The sequence below is a fragment of the Lepisosteus platostomus genome, chromosome 17 (genome assembly GCF_059453375.1).
Source record: "Lepisosteus platostomus isolate fLepPlt1 chromosome 17, fLepPlt1.hap1, whole genome shotgun sequence".
Lineage (NCBI taxonomy): Eukaryota > Metazoa > Chordata > Actinopteri > Semionotiformes > Lepisosteidae > Lepisosteus > Lepisosteus platostomus.
Window position 1 is genome coordinate 8181277 of NC_142627.1, and position 18088 is coordinate 8199364.

The 18088-nt window shown below is 40.5% G+C and overlaps 1 protein-coding gene across 1 annotated transcript in view; it reads left to right on the forward strand.

The window, feature by feature from the left end:
- Positions 1 to 18088, forward strand: part of crip3 (cysteine-rich protein 3) — a 25669-nt gene continuing 7581 nt past the window's right edge. The window contains exons 1-4 of the mRNA XM_088610740.1: positions 1 to 185; positions 4689 to 4783; positions 13704 to 13761; positions 17291 to 17431. Coding sequence (XP_088466866.1) covers positions 143 to 185; positions 4689 to 4783; positions 13704 to 13761; positions 17291 to 17431 — 337 coding nt within the window. The 5' untranslated portion in view covers positions 1 to 142. The remainder of the gene's footprint in view (positions 186 to 4688; positions 4784 to 13703; positions 13762 to 17290; positions 17432 to 18088) is intronic.

Consider the following 18088-nt stretch of genomic DNA (forward strand, 5'->3'; position numbering starts at 1 on the left):
AAGTTGAATAAGTTGGCGGCGCGGAGCGCAGTTCTGGGGAGTCTGGAGCCCGGAGCCTGGATAGAGATCCGTCAGGCAGGCGGGAGAGAGAGAGAGCAGGCGGAATTAAATTTTCAGTGGCCAGGGGCTAAACTTGAGCAGAATGACCTCCAAATGCCCCAGATGCGAAAAGCCTGTCTTTTTTGGTAAGACTTTGCCTTGTTTTCCCGGCGTGTTGCATGGATGAACACATACTGTACATTGTTAGGAAGAATGCAAGCAAACCAGCTGGTGTGGCTGAGTGTTATTGTTTTTAAGGTGGCGTGCAGGCAGTCCCACCACTTTAATGTGTTACTTTTGTTGCAGCGTTATAGTGATTACAAAACGGCACAAGCTGCGATCATGCTGTAATGTTTGGTTTCCTATTGTCTTAATTATACTTCTAAAATGAGAGGGCTGTGTGGCGTTATGGATTTATTTTCCTGTTTAAGTTTTTAAGCTATCCTTATCTGTATGTTTTAATTCAGTAGCCGAAGTAAATCAAATTTTTATTGCTTAAAGCTTTCTTCTCTAAGCACAATATCTCATCTGAAAATTTAATGTCATTATCTAATCCTAGTTGCTCAAGTCTTTTGTTTTCCATATAATTCATCTTAATGCTCTGACGTCCAAAACTTGTTGTTCATGGTTACCCTTTTAATCGAGCTCGACAGACGCGTATTAAACTAGACTTCCAGCTCTTATCTTTTAATTATTATGGATGTTTGTAAGTAATTGCCTTCAAATGTCCTCTCTGCAATGCGAGCTGTTGTACAGTATTGTGGAGAGGACGGATGCCGTAGAAACACCAGATCTTCTACAGCGTGGGCTGTTTTCCTCTGTTGTAGCTGCAGAAGGATGTCGCAGAAATATGGCAAAAATAAATTAGTGAATCAATCGGTTTTTGCTGAACAAGCCTGTCGCTTGCTTTTTAACGTTAATACTGAGACAATTTAAACGGTTAGGCGTTACATACAGTAGTTGCAGCGAGTGTTTAACATAAGTAGCTTTTAGTGGAGGTTTGAGACAGACTGGTTTGCTGGCAGATTGTCAATGACAGTGGTCTATCGCGCCAGTGCGGTATCAGGTGCTGCTACGGACATAATCAAGCTATCTGATACAATAGAATGAAGGCTTGTAAACACCCTCCTAACTGCTATTAAAATAGGTCATAACAAATAAGTTATGTAACCGTTTGGCACATGCTGTGATGCTGGAGCTCCATCAATAGTCCGTTGTCACTGCAAAGGATGGCTGTTTTTGACAGGAAGCCATTCAGCTATGCCTTAATTGTGTAGGGAGAGTTGCAGAGTGCTCGCAATGCTCATAGAAGCAAAAGACATGGACTGCCTGCCCGTTATTATTCAGGAAAAAGACACGGGGACATTGCCTTGTGCTGGAATAGGAATCCAGGGTCGTATGCTATGCACATACGTGAAAGACCCAAAGGTGAAGATGTAAAAGACATTAGAATTTGTTTTAAACTTTCTGTAATTAATGGAACAAACTGGTATCTGGGCGTTTAAGTTTTTAGTGTTAAAGAATATGGAATGCTGCGATTGACTGGTGTCCTGTCGATGATGTATCCTTCCTGTGCCTATTGCTTGCTGGGATAGGCTCCAGCTCTCCTCACAGCACCAAACTGGATGAAGTGGATAGGAAATGGATTGCCAAATATGAAATGTGATCTGCGGATGTCATATAGAGAACATCTTGTGTTTTCCTTTGAGTGAAGTTATGGATAAACCAGAAAGCAACAGGTTATTTCATTAAATATTTACAGTAGTTCTTGTGATCATTTGTGTTAAACAATGGAAGGATATGATCCCAGTCTAACAAATTCTCTTTCCAAAGGCCCTGCATGTTTTTGTCTTTAGGGAAACATTTTCTGATTGGAAGTACAGCAGATGAGAAACATGAATGGGCTATGCTATGGTCTTTTTCCCACATGGTAGTTTCTGCACAGTTTAACTTATTACTAACCATTGACTTCAGTTTATATGCTCTAGGAGTTGAGGAACCAAATTCTTTGGCCTTTTGTGCAGAGTAACTTACCGTTAATAATTGTGAGTGATGGGTTTTACATTTATGATGGGTTGATTGATGGCATTACATTAATGTTTTGTGTAGGGTTAAGGTTAGTACTAAAGGAAAATGCCCAACCAATTTAATCAAACATGCACAAGGCTGTTTTTGTATTATGCATTATTTCAGTGTCAGGTTGTCACATCAAGCAATAATTTTAATTATTGGCTCTGCAAAAAACATAGCAACTTTTACATTACACATCCTTTCTCCTCTATGTTCACCACATTTTCAAAATGCTCTGATGCTGGTTCATGATAATTTCCATAGAGATTGCCTGTTAAAGAGAGATCAGAATTGTTATAGTTAAATACGGGGTTAGAATTCATCTTGAGTTTTTTCTTGTGTAAGAAGCAAACATGCAGACAGTACGTTCTTTCTATGGGCACTTTGCAGACTATGTAACAATATAATAACCTTTTCTTAATGGGACCTCTAAGGCCTGATAAACTTGCAGTGTTCTGATAGTGTCAGTATTCTGAGGGGTTACAGTTCCTTAATGCAGAGGAATATGCTGCTTTGAGGTTTAGAAGTCTGTGCCATCTACCAGACCCCATCTTTAGTGATTAGCTACAGGAAACTAAAGGTAAGCAGCTTCCTCACCACCCTATCCCCCCTACAAAAAGCATACTAGTTAATTAGCATTGTCTGGAGATTTCCTGAAGCTAGTTCCACTGCCTTCTGGTCTCTACAAGGAAAAGAGTGCCAGTTGCTAAAAAATGAATGGAATGAGATCAAGCTGTACAGCCATCTGGGTTGAGACTTTAAAGTCCAGCTGGTATTGTCCTTACTTTAAAATATAAACTGTAACATGCAGGACTTTTCCAGTCAGCCTTTTACTGTGTAGTCTACATGAGCTTTTACTGTAAAAAGCACATCCTGGTCAGTTGTCATTACAGTTTTTAAAAAAAACATTTTTTACATTTCTCGACATCATAGAAAAGCAGATTTGAGAGATGACTTGGTTGTCTTTCAGGGTTCTAGCTTTCTGCGTATGGAAAACTAAAACTCTTTATCTAATCTAATAGGGATATAGGGATCTAAAGTATCTAATAGAGAGGATGAGCGAAGTAAAGGAGATTAGAATTAGGAGAATGGTTAATCAAATTCACAATTCTTTTTTGTAAGTTAATCAATAATGGGTTCAAAACTGTCCTGGAAATATCTTGTATATCACAACAAAGTATTTGCTGCAGAAAAAAAGCTATCTGGCCTTCTAGAGCTGATGCAATACTTCCTGGAATGCAAGATGTTTTTAGTTTCAAATGCCAGGTTTCCTACTTGATGTCGCCCAGCCTCTTACACATCACACAGGGAAGGTGTGGAGACCCCACAGTGAGAATCTATCACATGCATTCTCACGCATTAAATGTGCTGGTGCCTGATTAGTGTTTACTCATGTATGAAATAGCCAGGAATAGTCATTACACAGGGACAGTAATGACTGGTGTTACAGTTTATTATTAACTTGCAGACCACATGCCTACCTGAGGCTGTCTAGAACCGTTTTGAAATGGCGTGGTTTGTATGTGTCGAAATAATAAAGTACATGATTTCGTTAATTGCACTGACAGCTGCTATTGAAGTACAGCAGCTTTGAAAACGGGGGGGGGGCATTGTTTTTAAACAAGAGGCTTAAACCTTTCATTTTTAAATCATTTAAAAACAGTGTTTACCTGGGAGGAAAAACATGTTATAGGCTTTCTTTTTTTCGGAAATAAGACCCAGTTTGCTAGATCTGTCAGCTGCCATGTATGTAGTAAAACATAAGCTTTGAAACTGAGAAATATCAGACTTGACTACATCTCATATCCTATGTGATCCTAATTGAGGAAGTATATTAATATTGTGCTTTTATCATAGAACATCTGCATTGTATATTAAACGCATCAAGCTTCCACAGTATTAGTGTTTCTGAAGAGTATTAAGCTCACACACTTACAATTTGTCTTCTTAGGAGATCTCATCCTTCAGAGAGCTTTCTGGTGCAGTGGTTCCTCCTGTTTCTTAACCTGTATTCATCTGGTTTCAGTAAACTGTGTCTGATAAGACCTGGGGCCATCCCTCCATTATTCCCTCAAAATGGGGCTTGAAGCGTCTGCCTCCCAAATTCTCCTGTTACAGAACTGGAAACTGGCTTGGGAACATAATGAACTAAAGGTCCTTTTTTTCCCCTTGTTTTTCTATAATAGACTACATTTTTTTTTGTGAGACTATTTTATCAGACGCCAAAATCCCCCGAGCTGTGGGGGAATGAAATGAACGCTTGTCCACCACCAAAAAAAAAAATCCAAAGACTTGAGTCCCAGCATTTCTTATTTTCTGTGTGTCTTCTGCCTTCTTCACAGGCTGTAGAGCAGACAGGAATCTCCAGTATTGCTTAATTGGGTATTATGGCATTAGAAAAGTCTATCTACTTGTCCCAAAACCCTGTGTTCTTTCCAAAGCATCGATGTACTGTAGCGCAACCTGAAACACTATCATTTTCAAGTCCCTGTTCTAAATTCTGAACTGCGAGGGCGGTGCTGACTCTTTCTTATTTCTTTCTTCTTATTTTGGTTTCTTTTTTGCCCTCCACACGACAGCTGAAAAAGTGAGTTCCCTGGGGAAGAACTGGCACCGATTCTGCCTGAAATGTGAACGCTGTGACAAGACCCTGTCAGCAGGCGGACACGCCGAGGTAAAGCCCTGCTGGAGATGCTCAACCCTACCAGGGGCCCAGGAGACAGCAGGGAGAGGGAGATGTCTTGAGCCCCACGAGGAAGGAAGGCGAGATTCAGGGGGGGTGGTGGTGATATGGGGGGGGTAAATATCTGCAGCAGTGGCTACCCACTTTGGAGCCAGAGAACCAGCCCTTCAACTCTACCTTGCATAGCCTCTCAGTATCCAAATATACTGATCTCCAGTCAGGCATCTGAGAGCTCGTTTAGGAGGCCGGTCTTCAGGAGCAGGCCAGGAAACCCTGCTCTACAAGTGCTGTTTACTCAAGTGAGGCATGACTCCAGGCACTGTGGACTACAGGGATTCTTTATTCTACCACCACAGCGCTCTCATTTCACAAACAAGCATTCATTTTAATGGTCCAACGCAAGCTCTGTTTTTTTTTTTTTTAGGCCTTAAGCTGCAGAAAACCAGAAAAACAGAGCTGTCACACGTAGCGTAGGCTGCTGAGCTGGATGCCTGCACTAGTATAGCTGTGGTGTGAAGTGTTAAAAATAACAGCCTTATATGATGAACCCTAGAACCTGGGCTCTTGTTTGCAGACCACATCCAGGAGGCCAGTCACCCACCATCAAAGTGTTCATTCTTGGAAGTTACCCAGATAATCGGTTGTAATTATGACATTTGAGTTGATTTGCTACTGTACATAACGTAATCTACACTGTTGTCTTTGTAGTTTATTTTTTTTACTTAAATTACTTGATTTCCTGATGGTGGGAGTTTTTAATGCATGTTATTGGCTGCAATGTTATGTCTTGGAACCTTGCTAGGTAAGCACTTTTTACAGTCTCCAAGGTTTGTGAAATGTTTATGTAATCTTGAACTTGCTTAGGGTCGCATACCTGATGTTCAAAATTTGGCAGTTTTCACTCCCACACTGTTGGCGCGACTTTCTGGTGCAGTGTGCTGTTGGGCCCTGCCAGGACAGTGTGGATTTGGAATGGAAAACCCATTAATTTTATGTTGTGAAAGAGCAGCTTTGCCCGAGAGGTGCGTTTAGACATGTGCCTGTCACTCAGCACATATTCTTAAATTAGAAAGTGCTGCCGTGGAACGAGCCGGTGAGATAGAGGTGTTTGAAAGCTGGGAGAGTAGGGGCCGAATCCTATGGGCTGTAAGCTCAGCACTTCCTCTCACACCGTCCTGATCAAACAGAATCTGGTGTCCTTGTTCTTGGCATCATGCTTCCTTTACCGTTGTGTGGTTGTCTGTGCGTCACGTACGACTTATGCAGACTATGGAAAAAATGTAAATACGGGGGTGCTTTAACTTCACAGTGTTCATTTTCTAAATTATCCTGGTCACAAGTGGGCAGCTCGGGGGATGTTACTGAGCAATGTGGATGAAGTCTTTTGTGTCGCCTTAAGACAGACATTTTTTAAAAAGGTAGGAAATGCCTCAGTTCTGTGCACTTTCGGAGTTTTCTGGAGGTTTCTCCTGCTGTACTCACCGCTTTCTTGACATGAAATGATGTTTTGTTGTAGGTTGGGTTCAAGATTTGACAAGATGACGTGCTAATTAGGCTCACAGCCTTAGAGGGCCTAAAGATGGAAGCTTGTAGAATAGGGAGTGTCCAGTCCGGGTGTCTCTGGGTTAACTTAGCTTTTTAATGAGCTAAACCAGCTGGTTAATGCCAAGTTAACTGGACAAATGTAAAAACAACTTCTCCAGGTGCTGCTGCTTTAAAGAGATTTTGACAACTTGCAGGCACTGGTTCTCCAAGACCAGGATTAGACACCCCCTGATGCAGAGTCATTTTTCTGCTTCGGAGTGGTTCCTATACAGTACATTACCAATGGAGTGGACTTGTGCATCCAATGTATTCTTGCAAAGAAGGTAATGGAGTTCTACCTTCTTGAGTTACCCCCCAAAAAATCAAATAAAATCCTAAATGTAGCATGGTTCAGCTTCCAAAATGTGCTCAAAGCAGGTCTTTCCAACCTTTTAGCTGATCACTTAAATTAGTCAATATTAATTCCATTTCTCTTTGTGTCATGTAGGTCCATGCTGTAGCTTTTTGGCTCTGTTCCCACATCAATTAGCTACACTGTCAGGTGGGGAATGAACTGCTGTTTTTAGAACCTCAATGGGGGTGGTATCAACTGGAACAATCTGTAAAGTAGTCACATGAATCTTCATGTGCATATTACAACATAATAACCGGGAGAGCTGACAATGTAGAACCTGGAGCCACCAAGCACCCTGATGCGGTTGTCTTACCTGGCATGGAATTCAAGAAACGGAAGCTTAAGTCCCACTTGGTTCCAGTAGCAAATGGAAGGAAAGCACTGCAAATATGAGGTTCCCAATAGTAACACCCATCAAGCCATATCTGAATCGTCCTTCCTAGGATTTACTTATGCAATGAATGTTCTAGAAGCAAATGGCCAGGGGGCCACCTGTCATAGTCCATCCTTGTCTCAAGGTTTAGAAATTGAAGTGTTCTTTTCACGTCCAGAACAATAGTTGGGTACATATAGTCATGTAGGGGATGATGGTACAAATTCCAGTATAGATTTTGGTTCTAGATCTGAGATCTGTGAGTAATTCCACTGGGGAATTACAGGTCAGATGTTCGGAAGTATGAGGGTTTCTCTGAGGGCTGTGGGTATTGGAAAGGGCTTTAATTCTGAAAACCGAATTCCATTAAGAAACAGAAGTTCTTGGATCAATAAACTAAAAACGTAATGGTCAAGGCAGGCCAGGTGGCCTTTGTTCAGTTGAGATCTAAGTTCTCATGTAACCTTTTCTCCTTTGACATCGCCATGAGCTGAAGAAGTGTAAAAATGCCATCCATTGCCTCGGTTAACCTGATACCTGTCCATTGACTGCAGGAATCCAGCTCCACTGCACAACGTGTGATATGCAGTGGGGTAAATGTCATGTTCAATTGTCCTGCGCCAAAAAACCCTGAGCATTTTCTGGTTCGTTGATCCGAAACCTGCCCGTTACAAATCCAGGATTTCTATTTTTGCCATGCTTGCAGTACACTGCCGTCCCTCGAGCATGCAAAGAGGTCTGCTACTAGCTGATTCCTGTTAATTTTTAATGAATCAGGGCTAGGATTTAAAATGAGACTCATTAGCACTTCGATGGCACAGCAGACCTCATTTTGAAGTATCAGATTCTCCCAGCACTTGTCAACTGGGAGACTGACTGAAAAAAAAAGGCAGGTTTCACAATCTCTGATGAATTGAAATACTGTACCTTCGCAGTGCTGTCTGATTGGAAGTTAAAGCAGTGGAAGAAGAACCTCACACAACCAAATGTTCAGCAAAAGTTACATAAGTGTTTGGGTTCCATTTCAGCCACCTTGCCTGTAGCTGGAAGGCAGGAAGCTGTAATACAGGGGCCTGTTATTTACAGAACACATAATCCAAAAAAAACAATCGGAGACTGTTTCTCATTTTGCAGTAGCCCAAGAAGAAGCCTTCACTACTGAAGGAACTCCCTACTGGAAATGTTTAAAGGTTTTTAAAAGCTGCAGTGTTTGGTTTCATGATGGCATCTGAGGTCCATGTTAGAATTTTTTCCGAATAATTTTTGTTTACTTTTTCTGCATTGCAGCAGCTGTTGTCCTTTAAATATGCACAGGTGTGTTATAGCACAAGTTACTGTACCTATTTGATGAGATTTGCCTTTTGCACTTTTCTCTACTATCTCCAGTACTAGAATATGAAGAAGAGCTGGTGTAGTGCGGTATTTCTGAAAATTGGTATCTGAAGAAAGCCATTTTTGTGAACTCATCACTTACTATGATGTCTTAATTGCCCCATTCTTATCCCGGCCACTCTCTCAAGGATATACAGAGCATTTCGGATGTTCGTTTCAATGAACCTTTACTGGTAATAGTTCAGTTTAGCCAAGTAGTTTTGCATCTTCTGTAGTAATAGGTGCAGGAGTCTTGTTTCTGTAGTCTGAGAGTTTGGGAGGCATGGGAAGGACTTCTGAAATGGCAAAGGTCATATCCCATCAAGAAATAACATTATCAGTCTCTGGAAAGGATCACCTTCATTCCGGTTACAAAAACTATGGAGGAAAAAATCAAACTTTGAATGATCACAGATTAATTTCATGCATATAGCAGGCTTTGTTTATGTTGCAGTTTGTACTTCTTAAAGCTACAGTACACTGGATGATTTCTCAAGATGTTAGATATACATGAACTACTAAACAAAATTATGAAATTACTGCAATTGTCCACTGTTCTTGTTTGAACAAGAAGAACTAGTCCCATGATCATCTATATATGACAAGGCAAATTTAATCTGCATTCTAATTAAACTCCTCTCATTAATAACTTTTCTATTCAGAATTCATCTGATTATGTTCCCCAAAATATTTGACATAATATAATCTGAAGTAATATAAAGCAGTTTATATCATAATGCAAATGGTGAATGTGGTTTAGATTATCCATTCCAAGAATCTTTAAGAAATTAATTTCCATTGGAGGGAGTGTTGGACTACTCGAGATAGCTGAGCTTTAAACTAGGTGCATTGATTCAAAATTGCTCTTGATTCAGTTGCAGTTTATGTACCTTTTGTTCATTTTGTTTTTGTTAATTGTCTAGGGCCATTGGCCCTGTAAGTTGTGGGGTCACCTTGTTTTTGTTGTGAATAATGACCCTAAAAGTTGGTCAGAATGGCTGCCTTGCTCTCTTCTCTCTTGGTCATAAGATTGGGTTTCTTAGCTGTCACAGGGTGTTTCTGAATAGTGAGTGTGGGATTGTCTCTTCAGAATACCTTTGGTTGTTTGGAGACTTTTTGAAGTCTCGTCAGAATTCTGCCAGCATTAGGCCTTTGTGTACAAACCCACAATGCCGTCTCTGATCAGAATGATGCTAGTGTTCCTCCTCCCTGTGGATCTCAATCAGCTGTTATATAAGTGCTCCCTTGTTTGGGAACTCTGGAAGCTGGAATAAAGCAGACTTTTAGGAAATAGTTTCCAAAATGTAAGAAATGTAGCTATCACAGCAGTCTTTACAGAGTGCTTACAGAGTGTGTGTTCTCTTTAAATTTAGTGTTATTTTAAAAATCTTTCCATTGAAAACTTTTTTTCTAACATTAAAGAACCCAGCTTCACAGAGCCATGCAGTTTTGCCTAAATACTGCCTTAACATGATGGGTTTTCCACAGTTGCACAGTTAACAAAATGTGATCCTCAATAAGAAGAGTTCTGAAGGGCTGCAAGCCATTTCAAAATATAGCTGCTGGAAATACCTTAAGCACCAGCCAGAACAGAAACTTTCATTTAAATTCTTGATTACCGAGATGAAAACAGAACCAGAATATTCAAGGGCTGGTTGTGTTAAGGCAATTGCATGATTCAAGATAGTGTTTGTTTACACAATGTGAATTCCTGCCTTAAAAGTTCTTTTCCCAGCCATGTTAATTAGACATCCATAAAAGTGAACATCTTCAAAACTAATGTTTAGCCTTACAGTCCATCACTTAAACTGTGAAGTGCCTAGACTGAAGGCTGTGGCTGTATATAAAAAAAAGACTGTAATCATTATGACTGGCTGTCAGATTCCACAAAATTACTGAGTCTTGTGAAAAATGCCAACCATATATGATGCTGTAAAACTTCTATTTTTAGACATCTTTAATGCCGAGGGCTGATTTAGATGTTCATCTGTCTGCTGCTGATTAACGGGGGTTTCATATGTTTGCTCTTCTGCTGGACACTTCCCAAAGTTGGGGAAACAAATGGACTAAGAATTTCCATGTGTCCTGAGTTTCTTTATCCTTGGAATTGTAGACTGTGTGCTATGTAATGCATGGTGAACATCACGCATGAACATCCATACATGAGAACCACTCCTTCGAGCCCAGGAATCTGCTCTGAATTCTCTCCAGTCCCATTGCCTGGTCCAGATGTACTGGGAACACCCTTCCAGTACTGGTATCCTAGCCTGGAGTCCAGCCCAAAACCTTGGAGCTGTGTGGCAGTAGTGCACACTGACAACATGCCACCTCCAAAATAGAAAACCTCTCTCTTGTTGGGGATTGAACCCCAGTCTCCTGCATGGAAGACTAGGATACTTGGCACTACTCTAACTTGAGTAGCGGTATATAACTAAGCAGGAATTAGTGCACATACTGTAGTATTAAACATTTGTTCTAAAAGATCTGCTAAAAACCATTTAAAAGAAACTGCTTTCTTAAATGAAAGCATTTGGACCCCTGCAGGTCAGACTTAGTTTGAGCAGTGCATCAGTGTCTAGCAGTTAGTACCAAACGGAGTAGGAGCAGGTCCTCATTCTGGACTGTAATGAAAGAGGGTTCACCTTTGAATGACCTTGGCGTATGGGGAGAATGTTTGGGCGCGTCCTTATCTAGCTCCTGACGGTCTGAGCCCTGACATCACCTTGCATGTCTGTCTATTCCAGATAAGCTTAAGAGTGACAATAAGCAGCCACCCGCGCACAAGCCATCCCAGAATGGGCACAAGCTCGAGAAGGACAAGGCAATACAAGCTGCTGCCCCCGGGGGGGAGAGCTGTCTTTTTCTTTGAAGCCGCTGGGAGTTTTTAATGGAGTACCTTGAGACGCCATAGGCTATTATCGGTGGACATGACTTTCTTCGCTCTGCTTAAATCCACAAAGGCTTCTGCATTGCTGTACTTGATTGGTTCAAATGTTTATAAAATGGTTGTATGCACAGAATCACCGAGTATTTTCTACCTCGGATAAGCTGAGGCTATAGCTTTTCAACATCGATTGGCATAAGGTAAAGACAATGTAGGCACGGTAATTACAATATCTGAGGTAACACTTTTAGGAAGACGGACCCATTAGATTGGATTGTAATATTTTTAACAGTGTTCTGCCCGAGTCAGCTGAAAGCTTTTTCTGTTTTACTTTAATATTTGGATGTTGGGGTAAGGTAGTGGTACCGATTTTGTTCACGGGCCCAGCCGACTGAGTGAATTCTTGAAATGTTCTTGTAGCCAAACCACTGGCCCGGGTGTCTGGGTTGCTTTCACTTAAAGCAACATACCACCCTACGATCACATTGCACTCCTTTTTCTCCCAGATTGTTCTGTGTGAAATGTCTTGACAAAGGCAATCTGGTTTTCGTGTGCCTGTTTTTGCTTTAGAGCGCTGTGAGTTTTGCTGTGTAAAGCGTGTCCCCGGGAAACTCTTCCATGCAGGGATCGAGCAGATGGCTTATTTGTGGTACACGCAGTCTGCTTGAAAACCACACTTCGTGTTCGAGAGGAAACCCGTAACGGTTATGGAATGTTTTCACATAGCAGTGTTGCTTTCTTTGAAGATTGGCTCGGGCGGATTGTTAAACGTTCTTGATTCCCCACCCACCCCCCCGCTCCAAAATTTAAACCAACGTCAAGACTTGAACCACATGTGAGTTGTGATCAAATTGGTATTGCCGGTTTGTTTCTGTTTTTTCCCTTTTAGCTGTATACAGTATGCAAATATTTAAAATGGATGAATCTGTTCAGTGGAGTGTTTTAAGCTTTTTGCAGTATGGCGCATGTTCTTTCAGTACTGTCTGTCAATGTGCAGTTGCAGATGTCGAGTCGCAGTGTTTAATCTATTAAATATTTACTTACACCTCTGAATTCCCAGAACAGGGTGAGTTATGAATCTGCCATAAGTGACACAAGTCGCAAGTGTTTAAATCTTATTTGAACCCACCCTTCTTCGGCTGTAATTTACACAATGAAAACAGTGGTGTGTAAATACAGGTCACACACTGTATTTGAGGTGTGGCGAACACTGGTCCAGGAAAGCAACAGTCCACTTAGATTTATGGGTCGCACTTTCAGTAAATGATCAGTTTGCTTGAAACAATGGTGGTTTTAGTTCAGTTAAGTAGCTTAGAAATGTGTTGCTCTCAAGAACAAATCGAACTAATTATGGCACTAAATTGATTAAAACTCACATGTGGTCCAAGTCTTTAAACATTGGTGTTTTAAGGTAAGTGTAAGAGCTGGTGGTTTATTCTTTATTCTTCAGTATTGGCCATCTCTGTATTAAGAAATTTTGCACCTGTCTTTCAATTATGTAATTGAACATAACTTTCCAGTTATGTAACACTGTGCTGAAGAACTGTTCACTCTCTCTTTAAGAGTCTGTGAGCTGATATTCAGCATTTATTTTAAGAAATTGCGAGGGTAGGAGGTCGCATTATGGAGCATTGAGGATTTTAATTAATTTCCTGACTGCTGCTTCTCCGACATTAGTTTTTAATACAAATATTTTATTGCTTTTAGGGCCTTGGAATGTGAAGAGCATATGGAAACCGTTTGCTAAAAATATCGAGATGAGAGAAGTGTTTGAAAGGAATTTTTGGCAGAGTTTTCACAGAATGCTTGTCACATCATTCAAAAAGCTAGTTCCATCCGGAGACTGAAATAGGTCTTGTTTGAGGAATTATTGTCCAGTTGGTCAACTAGTGACCCTGTTCTGGTCAATAGTTGTATGACGAGGCAATATTTATGAATATTTATTTATAAATAGAATTTATTTATAAGACTCTATAACATGTTTAATGTCTGTCCATCAATTTGAAACTATTGTTGTGGATTTTGAAAAGAAAAGGCTGGTGTTCCCAAGTGCTAGGAAACTGCCTCTATTCCTTTATTATGGCCATAATCAAGTTAAATTAGAAATAAGTCTGTCTGCAAACACCTATATTCTGTATTGCACTTTTCGGTTTTTGATCTCCCTGCCGATGTTGTATATTGATGGCAATACATAAATAGAAAAGTAGTCTTCTTATGTGTTTTTGAAAGTTGTGGGTTATTTCAAGGAATGGTTCACCAGGCTGAACAGCTGTAAATATCACTTGTTAGACCAACATCACATCTGGAAAGAAATTCTAAAATGTTTTCCTCTTTCATTTTACAGCATGATGGAATGCCATATTGCCACAAGCCATGCTATGCAACTCTTTTTGGGCCCAAAGGTAAGAGCAACACAAGGCTTTTCTTCAGGATATCGGCATGCAGGACAATTCATAGTTACCGTATCAGCCACCCAGAAAGTGCCATCTTTTCCTTTATCTCATTGCTGATTTCTATAGAGAAGCCTATTTCTTGCCCATGAATGAAGACCACATGCAAATGAGATCTTGATTTGATCAAGTGCAACTGCATGTGGTTTTGCATATTTGTGTGAATGTAGCTCCTGTGTTGAGCTGTTGAGCAACTGGAAACCTCTTGTGAGAGACTGTGGTCCTAATTAAACTGGAAGCGAGGAATGACGCATGATGCCTTTTACTACAGGCTGGTGTGACATTCTTGGGCATTTTCCCCCCTGTGCCTCAGTCTGTTGGGTTTCTGTTCTTGTTTGCATCCCACACCCTCAACAGCCTAAAAGCAGATTGTCTCCCTGTTGACGTTGGATTTCGAGGCCTTTGAACAAGGTGCATCTCTATAAAACCCTTGTTAGAACACAGTTCAGCTCTTGTGCTGATTGAATGCTGACTGGAAGTCAAGTGACCCATTAAAAACAAACGTCTTGCGGACGTTGTGTAGGATTAGTCAAGGGGTCTTTCTAGATCCTTAACTGACAGACCAGAACCTTCCTTGGAATCGGTGTCTCTCCTAACTCAGTTAATATGTACTTTGTGTGTTATTAATTCTGGGATTGTCCTATGTACTAGGCAATGCCCTGGTGAAAGATGTTAATTTCTAAAATGGGGTTTTTAGTAAAGTACTCAGTTAGATTTGCCAATTTTATGTTTTCCTTTTCTATTTTGTTTTCCTGTGGCACACCTACAGTACGTTTTTTTTCCCCCCCACAATAAAATAGACAAACCTGCCATTAACATTCCATGGGGAGTAACAGTATAGCATATAGCATTTACCAAGACGAAAGCACTTTTATAGACCACAATCTGAGAAATGTTTGAGAGAACAAAGATAATTTACCATGTGAAATAGTAACAAATTAGACACTTGAGGCTTATTATAGTAAATACTTCACTGTAATTGGAAGGATGAAGTTGCACTGTTATGATATAAAATATACTCAACAGTTATTGCTGGTTTGCATGCCTGCTTCTCATTCTTTCTTTATTCCTGCCCTTTGAAAACCAGTCAGGCTCCTTTTCCAGGTGACAGGCTATCTGTCCTATGGCACGATACGCCCTGAGGCTTGGAAAAACTGGTTGGTACAGCAGAATATTTAAACTGTCGACCCACTGTTTAAATATGTTTGGAATTCGCAATTCAATTTGCATTTGATCTATGTATTGAATGTTCACAGATGCCTTGCACAACCTAAATGAGAAATATTCAATGAAGTTGCAGTGGCATGAAATGTCATTATGCAGGCATTGTCCGCATTGCTGACTCAGTGGGTGACAATGGGAAATTTAATCATTCCTATTAAAGTATCATCCTAGAATGTATTTGCATCACGCCTTTGGTCTTGAAGACTGCTAAAGCTTTTGTTTTCTCTTCCAACTCTTGCTTAATAACTCTAATTCACCCAGTTTGAAATATTTAAGATGCTTTTTAAAAAAAGTGCTTTGCACTTGTTAAAGACATGTTGAGGGGTGGAGAAACAGTCTGGGGCCTGGGAAAAGTTGTAGTCAATAATTTGAAAAATTATATCCCGAGGATCTGGAAATGAGTTTGACAATGTTGGGCAATTCTCTTAAAGAAGTTTCAAAGGAAACCTGGTTTTATTGAACTACAATCCTTGGTCACTTGCTTGCTAGTAGCTTCTTGATTCAAGTTCTTTTCCAGATGTTTCCCTTAGGATTACAGGGAATCGGATTCACCAACATGGCAGATCAGTTTACACCAAGGGCTCTCTGTACACTTGGTATAAATGATTGCTTCTCAATTTCAGTCCTAAATGCCCTCTTCCTTAGTTTCCACATGTCAGGTCCTTGTTTCATTGTTGTCCAAAGAAACCCTCTAGGCAGACTGTCAAGCCCTTTTTAGGACCGAGGGGGATGCGATACAGGTATTATAATCCTTTCTTCACAAAGGAATTCATTGGCTTTAACCTAGCCGGGCAGTGATGTCGTTTTTCTAACACGGTGCCCAAAATTCTGGACTCCATATTCTGCATGAGGTCTTGCCTTTGCCTTTGGTATTATTTTAACATGCCTTCTTTTGACTTAAATTGTGTTTTTTTCCGCTATACAATAATTTTTCGTTGGTCTTTTTTTTCCATCCTAGTCATTGGTTTGCCCACAAACACAACGTCTTATAAACAGAATGTATCTTCCTCCTTTCTCACCAGTCTTGGTGACATGAAATTTAATTTGCTATGTATCTGAGTACTACTGTGTGGTGATAGACTATTTTGTCCGCATTAAGATTTCTAAAGCATCGATTCCCTTATTTCAGTGCGTTTTGCCAGGTTTGCCTATACCAGAGTCTAGATTAGTGGTATAAATCAAAGATGCAGGCCTAAAGGGAGACCCCTGTGATGCACAACTCATGAACACAGTCCAATTGAAAGTCTGTTCCCTGAACTTTTATATCCATTACTCAGTCATCATAATCAGCCCATTTACATCATCACACAAGAAAAACAAATAGCACTATGTTAAACTTTCATTTTTGAGAACCTCTGGATAGTTGGTACATAGTAATGGTGCCATTCTCTAAAATCTCTAAAAGCTGGTACCCTGGTAACTTTCAAGAAATGTTTGAATGAGATCCTGGGATCAAATAGCTAGTAGAAACAGATAAATAATTGGGGTGATGACATCCTCTCATTGTATGTTTAACTTCAGTATTCCTTCTGCTCAATTAAAACAATATACTGTATGGTAAAATAGCCTTGAGAAAGAAAAGAGCTACAAATGGAGCCTGTGCTAAAGTTCAATGACTCTGAAAGTAAACTGGAAAGTAACCATTACTTGGTGTCATTGGCTGTAAAAACATCAGACTACTGCTGACCTTAATTGTGTGAGGAGGATGCTGGGATACAGTGAAGCCAGATGCCAGAAATTCACAAGCATGATTTTAGATGGCGTTTTCTTCCGAGTTAAAGCCTCATGATGCACTGCATGGTTCCTAATTATTTGCATTGCCGTTGGCTACTTACTGTGCATGGTGTGTCTGCAGGACGTGCAGCTTGATTGTGTTATTGTGATGAGTGAAAACTGGGTTTAACATGAAGTTCAGTTACCCCTAAACTGCAATCCCCTCTCCATACAAATTTTCCACTCCACAGAATTTCCTGTTGTCCAGAATTTGGCTAAAAAGGTGTAACATCTTAACAAAAAGGAGGACATCGCAGATGAGGAACATGGAATAAGTAAGATACAGTACTTGGATGAAACAATTTGCTGTACTTCTCAAGTAGTTCACACGTAGTTTTCTTAATGGGAATAAATTCAGATTTCTCTGGGATTTGAGCCGCTGGTAGTTTCCAGGTTTACAACATACAGCATTATAACCCTCGCAGATGAGATGTGTGTGGGGTCTAGGCTGGAGTGTCACCTGGCTGCTCTCTCTGTTCCCCAGGTGTTAATATCGGGGGAGCAGGGTCTTACATCTATGACACCCCACCACCCACGCCGGTCAGCAAATCTGCGGACAGCCCCGTCGAATGTTCTCCCACCACCCCCTGGACCCCCACCCAGGTGGCTCGCCCGCAGCCCAAAGGTAGGGGATGCTGGGAAGAGTATTGACTAGGAGGAGTCTCCAACTGCAGCTTGGCTCCATTTTACTCGTCAGAAGAGCTTGAAATGAATACCAATCCCTCTGCAATTCGCAAATTGGATTATCATCAGATTGTTTGACTTTGTTTCAATTGCTAAGAGAACTTTTACTATTACGGGGACGTACCATATAGCATCATTTCATTAAAGCAGGACGTAATTAGCATGCCCTCATTTTGTAGAGCTGTGCACCAGATCCTGTTGGCTTCTGTGCTCTAGTGAGCATGCGCTATCTTTTCCAAAACCAACTACTGTAAATGCATTTGTTTGAATTTCATTATGAATGGCATTATTCCTAACTGTTTCAATTTGGTCTCTGTGCAAGATCTGATTTTGTCCACAAACACAATCTATAAAATAATGTGCCATATGTTGTTCAGTAACAAATTAATTGGCCTAATTAAGTTGAGTTTTTAATATATTTAATAAGAGTAGGCTCTGTAATCTTTGCAAAGTAAGAAATCACAACTCATTTTCTTCACCAGCCAAGCTGATCAGTGTGGACAATCCTGTTATACAGTAGAAAACCTAGATTGTTTCTGTTTGTGGTCAAGACTATTTTCATCTTAAACCCTGAGTAGAATCATAAAAGTGCACATTG